Below are 11,730 nucleotides of genomic sequence, written 5' to 3'. Positions count from 1 at the left end.
TGTAAAAGATTCCCGTCTTGTGTTCATTATGTTATGGCTACCATGAGCATGACTGCTACACAGTTAACAGTGTGGAATTGTCCTTTATAAATGAAAGGTGCGTATGTATCTATGGGGATTGAATGTGAGATGCTTGTGTAAGAGGATATGTATCTTGGCATCACTACAGTAACACTCCAGTAATTTTTTTTTCATCAACACAGGTTAATGAATTTTCTTGCCGCACATAACATTACAGCAGTTTGTTATATTCTGGAAATTTTGATGTGAAAAAGATTTGCGAGATACAATTTTATCCTGAATATACTCAGTATTAGCTTGAGGGCACCCCATATTCTATTTCAGAATGTTGTATTGTAGATTCTCATGCAGTTTATACCAGAATTTAATGCATATCATCTCAAGGAATTATGTTTAACTCATACTTTTACAGCAGAATTGTTATAAAATCAAGACAGAAAATGATGTGGATGAACTGAGTGTAGAAGATTCCGTTGGCTTGAGAATTGATGAGGTTTACACACTATCAACTTTTCCAAGAACAGAGGATGAATGGGAGGTAAGCCTCTTTTTAACCACATTATTTGTGGTTCTTATCTGTTTGTTTGTATGTACAGATGTATCCATACATGCATGCTGTTTTATAAAAAGAACATTTCTGCAACACAATAATTGTATATGTGTACTTTGGTTTTACAGAACTGTATGTATTCGGTGAAAGAAGAACCTCATTCAGACAGTGATATGTTTCATGATGGAAATGAGGTCATCCGAGTAAAAGCTGAAGATGTCTCAGATATAAAAATTGAGGAACATCCTGTTCCAATAACAAAACAAGTTATGGAGGATGAACAGGAGGTATGTCCATTAAAGTGTCAATTGTCCTCATGTGTGTCTGTCCATCCAAATGAAAAAAGTGTCTTCTGATGAATACATTTTGAAATTGTATCTAAGTTATGAATGGCATCACAGACGATCTTCAGACATTTATAGATCCTGATAATTATTCTACAGATAGATTCTGAGCACTGTGTTTGTTTTCGAAATATACTCAGTCTCTACCCTTTCCTTCTGAAGTAAGGATATGGTATGCTGAATTACCAGATTGTACTCACAGTAGATCTTATTTAGGATAGATGTACCGGGTCTACAATTTATGAGGCTGCGGTCGCGCTTGCATTGCGTGGTTGGCCGGCGCTCTGTTGATGTGGGCAGGTGTTGTGTGTGTTCCTCTGGTGGGTGACCTGCGAATCAGTTACAGTGCCGCTAGTAACAGCGAACTACGAATATTTCTCGTCACTAAGACATGTTATTACATTAATTGTTCTTACCTTAAATCACAAAAGATGTTCTAAGTGACTTCCTTGTGCTTGCAAGCAAGCTTCACATCTCATTAACATGTTTCAAAATACTCGATGAAGCTCTTCTTGGGATATTGCCGAAATGAATTGTCGAATGTTTTCTTTAAGTGCTTCTGCAGTGTGTGGATAAATTGTAAAAGTTATGTAAATTTTATACATAGACCGTTCTTCCAAGAAATGACCGATGAAGAAAAGACTTAAAGTTTCTTCTAAATGTTTTGAACATGAAATTGGTGGAAATATGTTTTTATAAAAATTAAAACTTTTAAGAAGTGGTCATGTTAGTAGTTCAGCTATAAGTTTGGAAAGTGGTTTATTGGAACAGTCATTATTACTGTAGACTGTACATCACTTCATCTGAACAGATAATTTTATTTGTTTTCTGTTACCTATTAAGGCATGAAGATGTGCTGGAATTCTTATTGACAAATAGAGAAACCTATAGATCAGGTTTATTTATTTAGGTTATTTTTTTGAATTTATATTCGCATTAGCAAATCATGGCTTCATATATCCCCACTTCTTGATACTTTGTCTCTGATTGGTTAACTCTTGCTTGCCTGTTGCAGAAAGCCCAATCATTTTGCTATAGGTTTTCTAATATCAAGTCTGTCTGGATACAAGTGTATGTTATGATATAGGATGAGAATCCAGGGATAGTTGGCATATGTAACTTTTCTTCTATTCAGTGCATTAGAATTTTTTTTGAACCTCTTAAGTACCATGCTGTCATTCAGGAGTCCATTTGATATGTGTCCGACTTCAGGCCTGACAAGAAACCCAACTTTTTGTTACAATTATCAAGGAACTAAGTGAACTAGTAGTTTTACATCTTCCTGTGCCACTGCATCTAGATTAAGATATTTGCCAAGTTTGTGTGCTTACCTTTTAATACAGTGACCTACCATTCAAGGATAGAACACATTATGTGATGGAAGACCATGGGTTGAATTCAAGGGCTATAAATAAATTTAATCTCTTGCTGTAAGTAGCCATCAAGTGATTGAACCAACAAATTTACATGTAGCTGTCCCACTGTTTAAAAAGATGTGTTTACTATGGAATTCGGAGCCAATATAACTGAGTGACTTGGCATTTATTGTTTGAGTATGATGTTAAATTGGGGGCTGAAGTTTGAGGTCAGGGGCTCCAGATTATGTCACATACCTCAGTGAATTAACTGTTGTAAACTGCAATGTGGACTTCAAATTCTTGCGCGCCCTCAACTAACTTTGGGTGAGGTAATGGGATTTGGTAGAAAAACCTATCATGTTGCTTTCAAACTCATTCTTCTTCTTTTTTTATGATAAGTTTATCATAATTCTTTTCTCTTTTCTTCAGCAGAGTCCTCAGAAAGAACATGAAGTTAAGCATGGTGGGGGACATCCCAATTCCTGTGATGTATGCAGTAAAACATTCTCTTCTCCAAGTGGTCTAAAGAGACATCAACTCACACATAGTGGAGAGTATCCATTCCCTCATGATTTGAAGATACATGAACGTGTACATAGTGGAGAGCGTCCATTTTTGTGTGACATGTGTCATAAGTCATTCACTCGGAAGAATAATCTGAAAGAACATCAAGTCATACACAGTGGAGAGCGTCTATATTTGTGTGATGTGTGTAATAAGTCATTCACTCAGAAACGTCAGCTGAAATACCATCAAGTCATACACAGTGGAGAGCGTCCTTATTCGTGTGATGTGTGTAATAAGTCATTCACTCAGAAACGTCAGCTGAAATACCATCAAGTCATACACAGTGGAGAGCGTCAATATACCTGTGACGCGTGTAATAAATCATTTACTGAGAAGAGTAGTCTGAAACAACACCAAGTCATACACAGTGGAGAGCGTCCATTTAACTGTGACGTGTGTAATAAATCATTCACTCAGAAGAGTAGTCTGAAACAACACCAAGTCATACACAGTGGAGAGCGTCCATTTAACTGTGACATGTGTAATAAGTCATTCACTCGGAAGATTCAGCTGAAACACCATCAAGTCATACACAGTGGAGAGCGTCCATTTAACTGTGACATGTGTGATAAATCATATGCTTGTGAGAGTCATCTGAAACGACATCAAGTCATACACAGTGGAGAGCACCCATATACCTGTGACGTGTGTAATAAATCATTCACTCAGAAGAGTAGTCTGAAGCAACATCAAGTCATACACAGTGGAGAGCGTCCATTTACCTGTGACGTGTGTAATAAATCATTCGCTCAGAACAGTAGTCTGAAGAAACACCTTTTATTACATTCATAACCAGTGATGTGTGTGACAGATCATTCAATCATTAGAGCATGTAACATGGAGCTCCAACACCCCTTATAATTTTTGAAAAATTGAAAAAATTATTTTTTTGTTTATAATTTGTAACACTTTGTTTCCTCTGTATCATTTTTTTAATATTGCCTCTTATGTTATCATTATCTGCTAATCGGCTGAACTGACAATAAGTCTGCGGGCGAGGAGTGCGAAGTAGAACGGGGCTATCATCCGGCTGCAAGGATTTCAGCGCAGCTGGCTGGTCCAAAGTTGCTAGCGGAGTGCAAGGTCGAGTGAGAGCAGTTCACTGTTCCAGTACGAATCGGCAGTCTTCTCAGCCGGCTTACAGTAAACACGCTTGCCCATTACCGCATGGTTTAGACTGGTTTCGTGGTTATTGTTAATGAGTGTTGAATAATTCTGTGTGCTGACTATTTTTTGCTCTGATAATAGTAATGAGCAAAGGAAGTGCACCTTAGTTACAGCAAATTACTTTTTCTAAATTGTCTTTGACTGAAAAAAGTGATGTAAAAAATTATGGCCACCCTCTTCCAAACTTAGAAATAGTCAAAACATCATTGAGCACGTATATTTTTTCTCCTGATGTAAATTTATTTATATTGTTATGTGTTGAAAAACTATTCTGATTTTTCTGCTATGCGCAGCACTACCACTGCTCAGACTCACGAGCCGCCACTGGTTGTTACTTTGTTATTAATAGGACAGTGCTTCTTTATTGAGTTATATTCCTCTGTTTTCTGTTTAGCTCCTCTGTGCATAATATGTTGTTAATCTTGATAAAATTACTTGCTGTGTAATCTTTAATGGTAAACACAATAGACTTATTAGTTTATGAGTAAAATGTAAGTGCGTAATTTTACCCAGAGCCTTGGCTGAAAATAAGATTGGGAATTTTGTATTGTTTATGTATTTTTAAAGAATTCCCATAGGAAGATTAATTGTTTATGTAACAGACATTTCTTCATACTCCAGACAGTACATAAAGCATGTAGTTGTACATTCAGAGGTCAGAGTTAATGTGTTAAACTGATTTTTAATTACAGTATGTCATTTTGGGTCCACATACTCTGTGGAGGAACTCGAGTTATCTGACAGCTGAACGCAAGCAATATTTTGTTGTTGAAGATGATTGTCTTCTGGGAGCCTGAAATATGACGTTGTTTGCTGTTGTTGGCAGCGTAAATAGTTAAGTACGCAGCAGAAAATCGGTACTTAAGGAAGTTGATAAACTTTGTGTTTGATTATACATACAATGTGTTTATAGTTTAAATGCGTCATGTTTGTGTTTTATAATTAAAATATATAATTCAGGTCATATACACAAACTTTACTTACAGATGTTAAAATTTAAAATTTGCGCTATTCATCGTTACTACAATGTTACAATACTGTGCCTTCATTACTACATGTTTCGATGCGTAGCATCATCTTCAGGTTTTTCCTTTAAAACTACTTTATATTTCAATGCAAGTGTTTCATTTATTCATCTGTTTTTAAAATTTATTCATCTGTTTTTAAATTATTATAGTATGTGTTCTGTTGATCTTATTTTATGCATCTTAAGTTTTGTTTTCCATTATTCTGTGAATAAATTAATTAACATATGAGTTATTTATTTAAATGTAAATAAGTTCTTTTGTTTACTTCACGGTCCTTTCTGTGTGCTGTTTATTTAACGACGCTGCTGCTAGTGGCTCGGTTGATGAGTGTCGTACGACGTGTTGGTGAGTGAGTAATGAATTGGGTATGATGTGGAAGGAAGTGGTCGTGGCTTACTTAAATTCGGCTTACAGTCACAGCATTTGCCATGGGAAACCTCAGTGTGGCCGGTTTCTGGAACCTCCACCGGTACGGAGCAAAATTACTAAGTCTGAGAAAAGTCGCGGTTAATTCTCATTTCGGATAGCAGGTTCTCCGCGTGTGACTGGATGCTTCAAGTCATGACTCACAAACTGTCTTTCTTGCAACCGTCCTTCCACACTCTTCGCCGCGGAGTTTGTTTAGTTGAGGTCACTGGCTAATCCCAGTGACGTGCCAGGCGCTCGTACGGTTGCTGCTTCGACTCTTTCTAGTAAGTGCGGAAGGGAATTTTGGGTAATTTGATAGTGGGGGGGGATTTAGGTCGGCGAGCACGTAACTCCGCTTCCCAGGAAGGCAAGGGTAGGGTTGATGTTTTACGTGGGATAGCAGTCTCAAATAAGAAACGACGCTACTGGTGAGCCTGGAGACGTACACTTTATTGTCCTTTGAGACTTTTGAAGCCAATTGCAGCTTATACTTGGGAGTGCTGTGAATCGGCTGTTGTGTATAGAAAATGAGTAAGTGGTGAGATTTTTGAAAATAAAATTAAAAATTTACGAAAAACTTAAATGCCGGAAATTGTCTAAAAGCGCACAGAACTCAATAAATTTCAATTTTTGTCAAAAATTGTAAGTTTTTGGTTTCGTGCGCTTCATAGACAATTTCCAGCATTTTTTCCATTTTTCGAAAATTTTGTGAAATTTGGAAAAAAAATCAAAATACACTGCACGCGGTCTCCGCCCTAATCGGTCTGTCATACTAGGTCTCTAGCGCACACGGTCTCTGCCGGACACTGGCTTTGCTGAGAGGGCACGTCAGATATCGAGTCATACAGGGACCGGACAGTGTAGAGACTGAGTCCGGCAGAGTACGCGTCTGTCAGAGACAGGTTCCGGTACGATAAGGGTGGGGAGAATTTTTAAAAAAAATTGAAAATCTTCAACTTTTTTGTTTTGGACTTTTTTAGACAATTTCCAGCATTTTATGATTTTTCGGAAATTTGGAATAATTTGAAGAAAAAAATTCAAAATTCTCCGCATGCGGTCTCTGCCGGAGTAAGTCTACCTCAATCGGTACCTGCCGAACACGGGCTATGCAACAGAGACCGTGTCGTGTATGGAGACCATCAGAGACCGAGTTTGTCAGAGAAGGGGTACGACAGAGACAGGTTCCGGCACTACGCGGTTTGGGAGGAGTTTGAAAAAAATTTAAATTTTTCGATATATTCAAAAAAAGGAAATTGCTGGAAATTGTCTAAAAAAATCACAAAATTGAAAAATTTCAACTTCAAAATGTTTTCAAATATTTCGAAGATTTTTGATTTTGTGCGCATTTTAGGCAATTTCCAGCATTTTTCAATTTTCCGAAAATTTCGAAATGTTTTTCAAAATTTCTGCACGCGGTCCCCGCCCTCACCCTTCTATGCCTAACTACGACTCTGCTTCAGTCGGTCTCTGCTCATTCTCTCTGTAATGGTGTGATTTATGGATAGATTTAGTTCTACAAATGTTGGTAGCGTGCCTTTGAATGGAGCAAGTCAAGTTCACGAGGATGCTGTCGTCAGCTTAAACGTACTGCGCTGATATAATATTTCTTCCATGAGGCTACAACTTGTTCCCTAAGTTTATACACCATTTATTTCTAACACTAAGTACTACAGAAATTTTACATTTGTTCAAACATTACATTCCTGACTCAGGCTAGTTCACTTTAACTTTTCAACAATTTGGTTGGGTAAATTTTGAAGATTTCATAATCTACCCCTACTATAGGAGTCATCGTCTCAGCGCCTACCTGTTAACAGTAGCCCGATCAGTGTCCCCTTGCCCATGGCTTCGGTGACGACCTTCTATCTTTAAAGTTTTGGCTGTTCTGACTGCGATCTATCTTCCACTTCCCTCGTCAACTTTTTCTGATCCCTCCATAACATTGCTGAATTCCATTGCGCTATTTTTGCATTTGGAAACATTACAAAAATCTTCTGTCTCTGCATCATAATTATCCATATTCTGTCACACAGACTCATCTCATGAAACTTCTAGAATTGCCATCAGCCATGATGTACACAGCTGGAACAGTGCTCATCCTCAGAGTAATGAATTTCTATACTCTGAGGACAAAGTTGGTTCTTAAAAGTTTGGTGTTTTCTCTATCCAACCGCCTGACACAGCAGGCAGCCTGGCAAGAATGCATTATACTTTGTCACTGTTAAATCTTGAGATCATAAAAGACATTGCAGTCATTAGCTGCTGGTGGGGCACATGGTAACAGGAAATGAGGGGAAAAATTAAAAATCAAGAATGTTTCTCTTTGCAAGGAAAGATGTTAGATGTGAAATAGAAGTTATGTATGCTGTGTTTAATTAATGGTGTATTTGTTTTTAGTATTAACCCAGAACACCAACATTTTGAAATGAAATGTATAGACAAAGTGGTGGAAGAATGTGACCTCCAGCTTTGAACAAAGAATGCAAATAATTGAGTATTCTTCTTGCAGCGTACTAGTTTCCTGTGGTTGAAAGAATCTACAAATTTGTTCAGTCAGTAGCAGGTGCTTCAATAACCTGTGCACAAGTCCTTATAGATCGGTTGGCTCGAATAGCTATCAACTGGTGCAAGGCAACACCATGCACAGAGGTGAGCTGTGTAAGAATCAAGGATTGATGAATGCAGTACAATATTGGCAAAAGAAATACTGGATTAAAATTTATAATTTTATTAAATAACCCCACCCCCATGACTTTGAAGCCAAGGTCATCTAAATAACATTTTATAATTCAATCCATACTTCAAAGGCAGCACAACACTTCATCACAAGGATCAACTGGTTAATGCTATTTAAGGAAATATTTGCTTTGGACAGCTAGAAAATTGCAAAACCCATAAATAGCAAATGAAAAGTTACTGCCTGTTGAAGCAGGTGGTTGTTTTCCACTGGGCTTTAAAGTGTGTTTATTCAGACTGGCTGAGGGGCTCACTTATGAACCTATATTGATCATCATTATATGATTTGATTTCTTTCTTGCCACTGATGATGAACACTTGAGGTCACTAGTGTAATTTATAATGTAAACTTATAGTTTGTGTGCTAATTTTTAAATAATATTCCCGGTTTCTCTATATTCCTTGTTTAGCTTGTTAGCCAGCCTTTGGGCCTAGATTTGAAACTGGGACCTGCCGAATACGAAGCAGAAATATTAACCTCTCAACCGTGATATTCAGTGAAAATAGTTGTAATAAGTGTACTTCGTAACCATTTAAACCATTCGAATGCATGATAGGAAAGAATAGGACGTCTCTCATATAACTTTCACGATCTTGTGTTTAAGTTTCATCTTTCCGTAAGTTGGCAACAGATCGACATAGTTCGAGTAATATAAATTGGAAAGATGTGGTTTGTCTGAAGATATTATAAACTATTAATTACAAATGTTGGCCATGTAGCATTATATCGTCTTTTATAAATATTCTGTGAATTGACTGACTAGACGTTTCCTTTCTCTTTTTAAACCATTTCACATACTGGACTTCTTAAATGTTGAAAATATTTCTAAGTCGTATCAACAATCGATTTCTTGGGTAGCTGTATTTCGATTGCTTCCTTTTCATCATTTGCGAGTTCGGTTAACCTTCAGAGTGGTGACTGATTTTGACTGCTTTGTGGGGACGCATATTTGTGGAAAATTGGATCAGAGTTTCATAAAATTCCGTTTTATTTGATTTATACTTTGTAGCGTTTACACAATATTGTTAGGTTCTTGAGATATGTAGATTAAGAGGATACCTGAGTGAAGTTCATTGTGTGCGCCCTTCACTTCATATATATCTTTCAATGTGTACTGTGATTGAAATCAGCATTGAATACCGTGCGTAGCACACAGAGTGTGCATTTAAATTACTTGTATTTATTTTTTTATATTTAGCTGTTATGTCAGGCATGCATTATTCAGAGTACAACTATTTCCCTCAATTTTTGAGATATCTAACACAATTTTATAAGTTGGTTTTAATTTTACAGCAGAAGATGGATATAATCAAAATGGAAAATGATGATGTAAGTGAAAAAGATTGCATTGCCATGGTAACTGATGAGGTTAATGTTCAATCAGCACTTTCCATAAAGGAAGATGAAACTGAGGTAAGCCTTGCTTTCAGATGAGATTTTTTATGCCCATTTCTACACATGCTTGTGTTTGTTTGTTTTTACAATATGAGTTATTATTAGCTGTGGAACAGTTATAAAGAGAGAACATTGCTGTACCTTTATAACCTAACTCTGATTTGCTCCTGTGGTGCTCCAGACCTGTAAGAATAATAGAAAATTACAGTCTGAATTGGGTAGTGTACATATTTGTATCTTGTTTGAAAGCATGTGTGCATGCGCGAACACACTCATGCATGTGTATGTGTGTTAGAGAGACATTAACAATAGTAATAATTGTGTTTAACTGGATATTTTTACAACTAAGAATTTCTTTCCATTTTCCATTTAATTTGTTTTACATCTTTTTTAGATTGATATTCATATTATGTTTCCACTTACAATTCTTATGATAAATCTGTTTTGACAGAATCTTATATTTTGGTGTGAAGTATTCTTTATAAATTACATCTCTGCCCATTTTATTTTTTCTTTCGTTACTTTAACAGCACAAGCTAAAGTAAACGTGTCTGTTCTCACAAACTATTTGGTTATGTACACTGTAATGGTATTGAAGTGGTAGTTTGATCATTGTGTTATTGGGTTATAATATATGTCCCTATATACACTGAATTACTACTACATCACTGTCACTTGTTAAAATTGGTTAAAACGGTTACATGCAACAGTTGGTGTAAGTGAAAAATATATTTCCAATTCCATACTCATATTACATGTCTGTCACTGTTAGTGTCCACTGAACTCCAAACATCTGTGGCTTTGTTGTGTCTTCGTGTTAAGGCTGGATGCTCGTATGTTGTCGGGTTGGTATGGTTCCTCCTAAGTAGATATGTTTACTGCATTTTGTGATCTTGCTTCTTGCTGTGTGTTCCGTTGATACAATCTTCTGTGATAATAGATGTCTGTGGAGTAAATAAGATCTGCAAAGATATATGTAAAAAATAATTCATATATATGTATATATATTTAAATCTCTGTAAGAATTATGTGGTGCATTAGCACTTACAGTTTGTCTTGTGGGTTTCATATGTCATCTATTGTGGGGAAGTGTACTGCTTTGTGTATCATGGCATATTGTCATGCTGTATGTCCTAGGTACAAGGGGAGTTTGAAAAGTAATCATATTAGCAACACTGCTCATCTTCAGTTGCCTTCATCGAGATGGCACGTGTTCTGTTTTGTTTAGCTATTAATACAAATATTGTCATTTTCCAAATCGTGTGTGTCTGTGAAAGCTCTTGTAGAAAATACCTGTTTTGCAGTCGTGGAACAGAAAGACATTTCATATGATTTAAGGCAGAGATGTGCAATAGAATTGTGTGTGAAGCTCGGAAAAAGTGGTGAAGAGATGTTAAAGGTGTTGCAGAAAGAATGAGCCGAGCTAGAATGTTTCAGTGGTTGAACCATTTTAAAGGTGGATACAAAAGGGTGGTTGAAGGCGATCAAAGTGGGAGACCAAGCACCATCATCTGGAAAAGTGATGCTGATATTGTTTTCTGACTCAAAGGGCATTATTCTTCACCACTGCCTACCTCAGAAGCTGTGTGTGAGTGGTGTTTACTATGCAAATACACTTAAAATTCATTTGGGGAACACAATTCAGAAAGAAGTGACCGGAATTCACAACGTAAAGGTGGTGTCTGCTTCAAGACAATGCATGACCACATATTGCACATGTGGCCAGGGCTGCGGAGTTGGTAAAAATGTACCGACTCCTACCTCAATATAAACTCTTAAGAACACTTTCGCTACCGAGTGAGCCGCCAGCATCCTCGAGCTTAGTGAGATTCAACGACACATTGAAGCACATGGTCTGTTAATAATACTTTGTAACATTGGCTCCAGGCACCTTAAGAATACAAACTGTCTATTAATCAAGCGATTTCTGCAATAACTATTAGACGTATATAGGTTATAAGTCTAAAAAGTAGCCTGATGATCCACGTGGTGGTGCTGAAACCTTTTGTGGTACCATGTACCATTTTAGTAGGTTTTCCATTATTAATAAATATTGAGCTTTTATGAAGGACCCAGAGTCGGAGGTTTTAATACTGACTCCACAGCCGTGCATGTGGCGAAGGAGGCGATACCAGACATCGGTGGACCACCTGTA

General features: G+C 37.0%; 1 protein-coding gene across 1 annotated transcript in view; it reads left to right on the top strand.

The window, feature by feature from the left end:
• LOC110840910 (uncharacterized) overlaps nt 1-11,730 on the top strand; it is a 50,537-nt gene that overhangs the window by 28,284 nt on the left and 10,523 nt on the right. The window contains exons 4-6 of the mRNA XM_087350704.1: nt 2,703-3,629; nt 7,961-8,092; nt 9,474-9,593. Of these exons, the coding sequence (XP_087206830.1) occupies nt 2,703-3,629; nt 7,961-8,092; nt 9,474-9,593 (1,179 nt within the window). The remainder of the gene's footprint in view (nt 1-2,702; nt 3,630-7,960; nt 8,093-9,473; nt 9,594-11,730) is intronic.

The sequence above is a fragment of the Zootermopsis nevadensis genome, unplaced genomic scaffold (assembly GCF_977971745.1).
Source record: "Zootermopsis nevadensis isolate Lab colony 2312 unplaced genomic scaffold, Znev_1.0 Znev_ptg000017l, whole genome shotgun sequence".
Taxonomy (NCBI): Eukaryota; Metazoa; Arthropoda; class Insecta; order Blattodea; family Termopsidae; genus Zootermopsis; species Zootermopsis nevadensis.
This window is presented reverse-complemented; position numbering and strand designations above follow the sequence as displayed.